Below are 9,345 nucleotides of genomic sequence, written 5' to 3'. Positions count from 1 at the left end.
TTTTAAAGGTAGCCATTTTGTTTTCCGTTTTCCGACTGTTTTAAAAATTATGTGCTTCGTATAACTTTATTTGGAATACTTTTACGACTATTATGATTTTGTACGCCGACAAAATGGACGACGAAGGTAAAACATTTGACGTTTTGGCAAACGATTAACAAAATAAGACAAACAGACATGCTTCCTTACAATGTACAGTGCTTTATTCATAAGTATGTGCAATGTCACTATAAGGATGCGTGTCAAAATCAGCAAAGTCAAGTATAGAAAAGCAGACATCATGAATGAATAAGGAATAAATACGGCTTCAATGTGAAATAAAGGTAAGTTATAAGAATGTTTTTAACCAAAACGGTAATAGTTAATTAATAAAATACTTATTAATTAGGTGATTTCATATTGGCCCAGTTATTTGTCCTCGGTCAGCTATATTTGCCTTCGCCCTTTCGGGCTCAGGCAAATACAGCTAACCTCGGACAAATAACTAGGCTAATATGAAATCACCTAATTAATAACATTATATTCCAAATTTTGGAAGGGATATATTTAAAACATTTTCCCATTTTGTCTACTTCCTTACTTTGAAGTTTTTCTATTTAACAGATGGTGGATATCCCTTCATCTTGAATCGTAGTAGTCTCTATCTTTGCCTATTTTTCGGCGGAGATTGATGTTGTCAAAACTTTATTTGTATGTTTGTAGTATGTTAATTTTTATCTGCCTGTAAGCATTTTGTAACTGCCGTTTTAATTGTAGTTCATTCTAATATCCATTTTCGTTTTGTTTTGGTTTTCAATTTTTCGTATAAACTTTATAATCCCGAAATGTTTATCTTTAGTACTTCAAATATGCTCGAGATTTATTAATTTACACTTTGTGAAGGAAAAAAATAAAGGACTGTTGTGAATGGTTATATAAATGATTTTCGAACAGCCATGTTTTAGTCAGTATTTGTCAAGAAGTAGAAAAAAACTCCAATCCCTAATGACTTTCAAATAGAAGTGATTATTTCTCTAGTTTTTTAATGATGAGCAATTGCACAAAAATAGTTTCTTCTTATCTATCAAATTCTACTTGCAGATAAAATTTGCCTATGGTATTCAAGTTTTTGTTTTGTTGGGAATAGATTTAACATTTAAGTAAATGCCATGCAAATTACAGTACTGTAAAACTTGGCACAGTCGCCGATCTACCGGGGGATCAGGCCCCCTCACCCCAACTGGCCGGCAAGTAATGTTTTTTGGGGCACATCTTTAGTGATTTAATTATTAAAATAAGTTGTTTTGTCACAATTAAATGTTTATATAATTATTTTAGCAAATTAACAATTGAACCTGGTTCTCGTGTTCCGTTTATGGTATGCCAATTTCAAAGTTTAATATAGTATACGACACAAAAAAGTCTCTTGAAAATGACATCGGGGCCCGAACATTCCATAATGATAAATAGGCGCCCCATTTTACACAGACAGCTGATCAAAAGTAAACAAATATGGCTGCAGTTATAATGGTAAGTTTTCTGTTTTCAGAAATATCCTAAACCAGAAATGTGAGTTGTTTTAAACATGTGCACATTATATGTTCGTCATTGCTTTTAATAATGTGCTTGTGTGACAACAAGATATGTGTGTGCATGACTTGCATTTAACAAAAGTTTAAATTGAAATTGTAACCGCAATGAAACTTTCCGTTTCGGCCTTTATAAACGTCCAGTTCTTGGAAACATGCTGGAGCCTATGTAATAAGTATAGGTTTATAATGCATTTATTTACCGTCTCCGTGGCCTTGTGGTTAAGGTGTCCGCCTACGGAGCGGGAGGTCGTGGGTTCGATCCCGGGCCGCGTCATACCGAAATATGTTAAAAGCTGGTACAAGAAGCCATGCCTGGCGCTCGGCATTTAAAGGGTAGTGCTTGTAAAAGTGGTCTACTCAGTACTGGTTCAACCCAGGAAAGTTGTATCCCGTGTATCGGGGCTTTACAACGAGCACGTTAAAGAACCAAGAGGTCTCTTCGCAAAGAGCAAGGGTATCGCACTCGGATCTATTGTATCTCACTCTGTTTCTTCAAGTCTTCCAATGTCTGGATTTGACTGCTGTCACTTCTATCTCATGTCACTTATCAATGAATGGTAAACATAGCAACTTTTATATTCATTCCAAAAGCGTTAACTTTTTATATTACTTCAAGCGCAAAACATACTCGATAGCGCCACCAGTAGGGCAACAGCGCCACCACTTTTATAGATATGTGCATTTTCCTTTTTAAGAAGTGCTGATCAGTTTTGTTGTGTTCTGGCATAGGTACTATACATAACAGTTATGTTTGCATGCGTGAGAATGTTCTTATGGGACGTGTAAGCACCGAAATGTACTTGCTCTGCAATCAGATCTCAAAATATGCACAAGTTCGATTCAGCAGAAAAGCTCCTGGCACCACAGTTTGCACAATATTGAAACGAAATAGTAACCAGCCTACAGTAGAAGTGTTCTTACACGGTACCACATTCTCCGATTTTCGAAATATGTCCGTTAAATGAAATTATCAAATAAAATATAAATCATACTCACATTTCTTCATGTAACATAGGGCACAGCTCCACCACGGAAGTGTCGACGGCTCTTTTTCTTTGCACCACCGTTAAGTAGTGGAGCTGGCGTTTAGAGGCCGTGTGTTAACGTTTGGTCATGTCGCTTTGAGACTCTACGTCGATGGTTGCAAGAAACAAAATATTAATTTGGTGTGGCCTAAGACTGCATAACATTCTGAATGCCTCTCTTATTTATCGCCACCATAGGATGTAAGAGTGTGGTTTATGCATGTGCTTCATACAGCGGAAACAGCTTTTCCATACATCATCAATTAAACTTATTTTGTTTTGAACGTTTCGTTATAGTTCGGTTGTTTTGCACAAGGTTAGACGGACTAAATTAACAAAATGAAAGCGTTGTTCTATGCATGTGTTTCTTTGGCGTTTTTGACCTCAGTGATTTTTGCTGGAGGTAAGTATTTCATTGTGTGTGTTTTTTTTCAATTTTCTCTACGAAAACAGGTAACCGTACGTTTAGGCTATAGCCTAACACTGTAGTCATTTTAAATGAATCAGGTGAATGTAAAAACTGATTATTGGATAATTTATACTTGAGTGTTTACATCGCTGCCGACATTTCTCTTTAAACTTAATAATGTTAATATTCTACAGGTATTAGTAAGTATTAAGGCAAAATGTCAGCAACGATGTATACACTCAAGTATCAATTCCCAACTAATTATATATATTCATTATGCATATATACAAAATAATAATATTCAACAGTAATATTGTACTGTAACAGGTATAAGTTATATATACGTGTGTTTGTGTGAGTATGTGTGAGTGTGTGTGAGAGTGTGTGTGTGTGTGTGTGTGTGAGCGTGTGTGTGTGTGTGTGCGTGTGCGTGTGTCTGTGTGTGTGCGAGCGTGTGTGTGTGTGTGTGCGTGTGTGTGTGTCTGTGTGTGTGCGAGCGTGTGTGTGTGTGTGTGCGTGTGCGTGTGTCTGTGTGTGTGCGAGCGTGTGTGTGTGTGTGCGTGTGTGCGTGTGTGTGTGTGTGTGCGAGCGTGTGTGTGTGTGTGTGCGTGTGTGTGTGTCTGTGTGTGTGCGTGTGTGTGTGTCTGTGCGTGCGTGCGTGCGTGCGTGCGTGCGTGTGCAGGGCGTTTATGCATTTAAAATATAACCATTTAAACTTCCAGTTCTTGTAGTAAGTGAGTGTGGTTATATAAGGTTAAACTTAAACATGGATAACGTAACATTTTATAAGCCAAAAATACGTTGATAAACATAATTACACATTCTGTTTGTGATAAAAGCGCTGTAATTTTGACAAAATCCACCTATGCATAACTGATCAAAGGTAAATTGTAACAATGGAGCTTTTTTACAGGAACCCAGAACAACATGAAATGTTATGACTGTTCTGAGCACTATCAACAAGACTGTAAAGATCCTTTTGACAACAGAACGCAAAATTTGGTGGCAAACTGTGCCCAGTGCTCCAAGGCATCCGTTCAAGTGGACGGGAAAATGTGTTAGTATAAACTTAAGGGTTTTACCCTACTCTAGTTTTTGTACCGTATAACATAACATAACATAATATTCATTCAGCATTAAATGACATATCATCTATAGCCAAAATGCAAAACACATGAAATAAATCATATGAAACAAATCATCGTGAAGAGCAAAGACATAGTCAATAGAGAAGTATACTATATATCATATCAATTCTCAACATAATTAGGTTCTCGATCGTAACAAAAATGCATGATATAGATATTTACTAACACGATGGATAGTTTTTCCGCTGTCTGAGGACAAAAGGGTTATAAATTTTTGTTTTGTTTTGCCAAGAATGGTTTAACGAATTGTGTGATATTTTTTACTTTGTTTCCTATCCGTATCCTGCTTAAACGTTTACAGACTTATGCAAAGTTACGGACTGTGCAGTGTCATTGAAAATAAACTTATAAATGAGGTCAATCTATAAATAGCGTCCTCAGTGTAACTGTCAAGTATGTAGACAGAGTATGGCCCGCACATGCGGCAATAATCATGTTCTACCGATTTCTCATACACAAGGCTAACACACATTTTACCGTTAAACGCAATACTAGTATTATAACTTTACTTATCTGATGACACTAGCGTAGATTTAGTAATTTTCAAAGATCTGATGAATGTTTTCACGTTTAATTAACATTGTTTTACATAGTGAACTTCGTTGTTGGGGTGGGCAGGCGAGAGGTTAGGCGATGTCAACTCTATGAAACTTAAGTAAGAGTTGACTTATAATGACACAACTAAGTTTGGTCACAACATGTAAACTTACACTAAAGAGTCAATGGAAGCCATTAAAGTGCTTGCGTGAAGACGATGGGATCTATGTCAAAGTCAAGGTCACTGTTACTCAAAAAAAGTAAACGGTTAAAACTGAATATCTGAAGTTAGGGTTGACAAATTGTGACCAAACTTGGTACATAGGAAGTGTTTATGACTTTCACGCCATTGCGTATCGGTCCCTTTGGGTGTAGGTCAATGTTACTGTTACTAAAAGATAGAAAGGTTGACATATCCTCCCCTATCCATTAAAACGTGTTCTGCGATTGATAAACTGCGGAAATGTTTGGTGTCGACTTTTTGAAAGGACAATAACCACTCACGATGGGTCAATCTTTTCAATGTTCCAACTAACGCACGATTGCAAATGAAAACTAACGAAGTATGTAAATATCATTCAAATTTAAAATCGTTCATGAATAGTAACCTGAAGTGTTTTTCCAGTCGTTGTTTTTCAAAAATATATCTAACTCGAAACAAAAAGCCGATTGGACGATAGGCTTATTGATAAGATAATCTCTATACAAACTGCCATTATTTATTTATGTGTTGCAGTGTTATCACTGATTCCTGCTTTGATTTCAGATATTGAGCGAAAATGTCTGCAGTTAAAGTCAGACGACGGTTGCCAACGTAACGCTACGAACTGGGAGTGCGTGTGTTCCGATAAAGACGGATGTAACGGTCGGAACACTTTGGTTCCTGGCGGGGCTGCGGTTCCTGGCGGGGCTGCGGTTTCCGTGGAAGCTAGTGTGTCTGTGGTGGTGCTATTGTCACTAATGGTGATTCAACATTCAATAATGCAATAACTACTTGTTAGCGGACAGTCATGTAATTATACACAAAGTTAACCAAATTGCTTCGCAGTAGTCTCCCTTGATGAGTAGAAAAGGTCCGCAAAGAGAGAAAAACAAATGTAGCAGTTGTTTAAAAAAATATATATTGTTCAAAAATAAAACATATTTCAATTGTTACTTTTTATCTTTTTGAATGGCGTCACCTAATTATGAACACGATCACCTGATATGTGTGGCGGCAGTCATAACTTCATGTCAGAGGAAAATAACCGTTACTTAGAAATAGCATATAAGAACTGCTAGTCCTAATGAATATACGTTTTTAGTAGACACCGATCGCAGATCAGAGTCCAGAACAAGCAAGTGTCATAACACAATATGTGGTAAATATAGTACAATAAATGTAGGATTCCATTTACAATATACCTTTTTTTTAAATATAATTTCAGCGGCATACCTATTACCGTTTTAATTGTACGCATGAATTCGTAAGTGATCTGTCAGCATGTTAAGCTATTTGGATAGCTTGGTCTCCAAATGTGAAAAGGTGTTGGAAAAGAATGTTTTTAAAAACAAAGCAATTCAAGAACCATTCGTGAGCAATCTGACGGCTAATATCCAGTGGAATTACAGTTATCTTTAACCAGTTAAATATTGCATGTACATACCCGTATACTCCATTATCTTTCGATTTTCAACCCTGAATTTTAGATTTAAATATTTGCAATTTGCCATTTCGGAGGAACCAAAATTTATTCGGACTCCTGAGCCTACTGGATAATATATTGCCACGCCCCTGACCAGATTTGGATAAAACTACAACCTGTATTTGGTAAAAATTATATGGGTTGATAATACTTACATATTTAGGGTCGATTATAAAGACAGTTGTAAGCTAAGATGTTAATCCCTTTCCATGGTGGAAACCAAAGCCAAAACGTCTTGGATGAGAGGCGCGCAGCTTCGTATATAGCTATTGGATAAAAAAAACCGTCAGTGACATTCTAAGAACGGTTACAACTCCTCAATATTGAACTAGTGAAACTGATGCACATGTAACTTGAAGTCACGACGAAGTAACTTGAGGGCACGACGTAGTACTTTGAGGTCACAACATTGTAACTTGAAGTCACGACGAAGTAACTTGAGGGCACGACGCAGTACTTTAGGCCACAACATAGTAACTTTAGGCCACAACATAGTAACTTGAGGCCACAACATAGTAAATTGAGGGCAGGACGTAGTAACTTGAGGCCACAACATAGAAACTTGAGGGCACGACGTAGTAACTTGAGGTCACAACATAGTAACTTGAGGTCACAACATAGCAACTTGAGGTCACAACATAGTAACTTGAGGTCACAACATAGTAACTTGAGGCCACAACATAGTAACTTGAGGCCACAACATAGAAACTTGAGGCCACAACATAGTAACTTGAGGGCACAACATAGTAACTTGAGGCCACGACATAGTAACTTGAGGTCACAACATAGCAACTTGAGGTCACAACATAGTAACTTGAGGTCACAACATAGCAACTTGAGGCCACAACATAGCAACTTGAGGTCACAACATAGCAACTTGAGGTCACAACATAGCAACTTGAAACCACAACATAGTAACTTGAGGCCACAACATAGTAACTTGAGGCCACAACATAGAAACTTGAGGCCACAACATAGTAACTTGAGGGCACAACATAGTAACTTGAGGCCACAACATAGCAACTTGAGGTCACAACATATTAACTTGAGGTCACGACATAGTAACTTGAGGCACAACATAGTAACTTGAGGCCACAACATAGTAACTTGAGGGCACAACATAGTAACTTGAGGCCACAACATAGCAACTTGAGGTCACAACATAGTAACTTGAGGTCACGACATAGTGACTTGAGGCACAACATAGTAACTTGAGGCCACAACATAGTAACTTCAGGTCACAACATAGTAACTTGAGGCACAACATAGAAACTTGAGGCCACAACATAGTAACTTGAGGGCACAACAAAGTAACTTGAGGCCACAACATAGAAACTTGAGGTCACGACATAGTAACTTGAGGCACAACATAGTAACTTGAGGTCACGACATAGTAACTTTAGGCCACAACATAGTAACTTGAGGCCACAACATAGTAACTTGAGGCCACAACATAGTAACTTTAGGTCACGACATAGTAACTTGAAGCCACGACATAGTAACTTGAGGCCACAACATAGTAACTTTAGGTCACGACATAGTAACTTGAGGCCACAACATAGTAACTTTAGGTCACAACATAGTAACCTGAGGGGACAACATAGTAACTTGAGGCCACAACATAGTAACTTGAGGTCACGACATAGTAACTTGAGGGCACAACATAGTAACTTGAGGTCACAACATAGTAACTTGAGGGCACAACATAGTAACTTGAGGTCACGACATAGTAACTTGAGGCCACAACATAGTAACTTGAGGCCACAACATAGTAACTTGAGGCCACAACATAGTAACTTGAGGCACAACATAGTAACCTGAGGTCATGACATACTAACTTGAGGCCACAACATAGTAACTTGAGGGCACAACATAGGAACTTGAGGTCATGACATACTAACTTGAGGCCACAACATAGTAACTTGAGGCCACAACATAGTAACTTGAGGCCACAACATAGTAACTTGAGGAACAACATAGTAACTTGAGGTCACAATGTAGTTACTTGAGGTCACGACAAAGTAACTTGAGGCCACAACATAGTAACTTGAAGCCACAACATAGTAACTTGAGGTCAAGACATAGTAACTTGAGGCCACAACATAGTAACTTGAGGTCACGACGTAGTAACTTGAGGCCACAACATAGTAACTTTAGGCCACAACATAGTAACTTTAGGCCACAACATAGTAACTTGAGGCCACAACATAGAAACTTGAGGTCACGACATAGTAACTTTAGGTCACGACATAGTAACTTGAGGCCACAACATAGTAACTTGAAGCCACGACATAGTAACTTGAGGCCACAACATAGTAACTTGAGGCCACGATATAGTAACTTGAGGCCACAACATAGTAACTTGAGGTCACGACGTAGTAACTAGAGGCCAGAACATAGTAACTTGAGGCCACAACATAGTAACTTGAGGTCACGACATAGTAACTTGAGGCCACAACATAGTAACTTGAGGCCACGACATAGTAACTTGAAGCCACAACATAGTAACTTGAGGCCACAACATAGTAACTTGAGGCCACAACATAGTAACTTGAGGCCACAACATAGTAACTTGAGGTCACGACATAGTAACTTGAGGCCACAACATAGTAACTTGAGGTCACGACGTAGTAACTAGAGGCCAGAACATAGTAACTTGAGGCCACAACATAGTAACTTGAGGTCACGACATAGTAACTTGAGACCACAACATAGTAACTTGAGACCACAACATAGTAACTTGAGGCCACAACATAGTAACTTGAGGTCACGACATAGTAACTTGAGGCCACAACATAGTAACTTGAGGTCACGACGTAGTAACTAGAGGCCACACCATAGTAACTTGAGGCCACAACATAGTAACTTGAGGTCACGACATAGTAACTTGAGGCCACAACATAGTAACTTGAGGCCACAACATAGTAACTTGAATTCACGACATAATAACTTGAGGGCACGACGTAGTAA

General features: G+C 38.2%; 1 protein-coding gene across 1 annotated transcript; it reads left to right on the top strand.

Annotated features, from left to right (window-relative positions):
* The first annotated feature begins 2,794 nt into the window (after positions 1-2,794).
* On the top strand, positions 2,795-5,845 carry LOC128212189 (uncharacterized). The gene is made up of 3 exons (XM_052917512.1): positions 2,795-2,999; positions 3,919-4,062; positions 5,457-5,845. The coding sequence occupies exons 1-3, from the start codon at positions 2,936-2,938 to the stop codon at positions 5,678-5,680; spliced, it is 432 nt and encodes a 143-aa protein (XP_052773472.1). The 5' UTR covers positions 2,795-2,935; the 3' UTR covers positions 5,681-5,845.
* The last annotated feature ends 3,500 nt before the right edge of the window (positions 5,846-9,345 follow it).

The sequence above is a fragment of the Mya arenaria genome, chromosome 12 (genome assembly GCF_026914265.1).
Source record: "Mya arenaria isolate MELC-2E11 chromosome 12, ASM2691426v1".
Classification (NCBI taxonomy): Eukaryota; Metazoa; Mollusca; class Bivalvia; order Myida; family Myidae; genus Mya; species Mya arenaria.
This window is presented reverse-complemented; position numbering and strand designations above follow the sequence as displayed.

Excerpts from the sequence above, each read along its gene's own strand:
- LOC128212189 (XM_052917512.1), top strand. The coding sequence starts at position 2,936 with ATGAAAGCGTTGTTCTATGCATGTGTTTCTTTGGCGTTTTTGACCTCA. Across the intron at positions 3,000-3,918 it reads CTCAGTGATTTTTGCTGGAG|GAACCCAGAACAACATGAAA; the intron begins GTAAGTATTTCA and ends GCTTTTTTACAG. Across the intron at positions 4,063-5,456 it reads TCAAGTGGACGGGAAAATGT|ATATTGAGCGAAAATGTCTG; the intron begins GTTAGTATAAAC and ends CTTTGATTTCAG.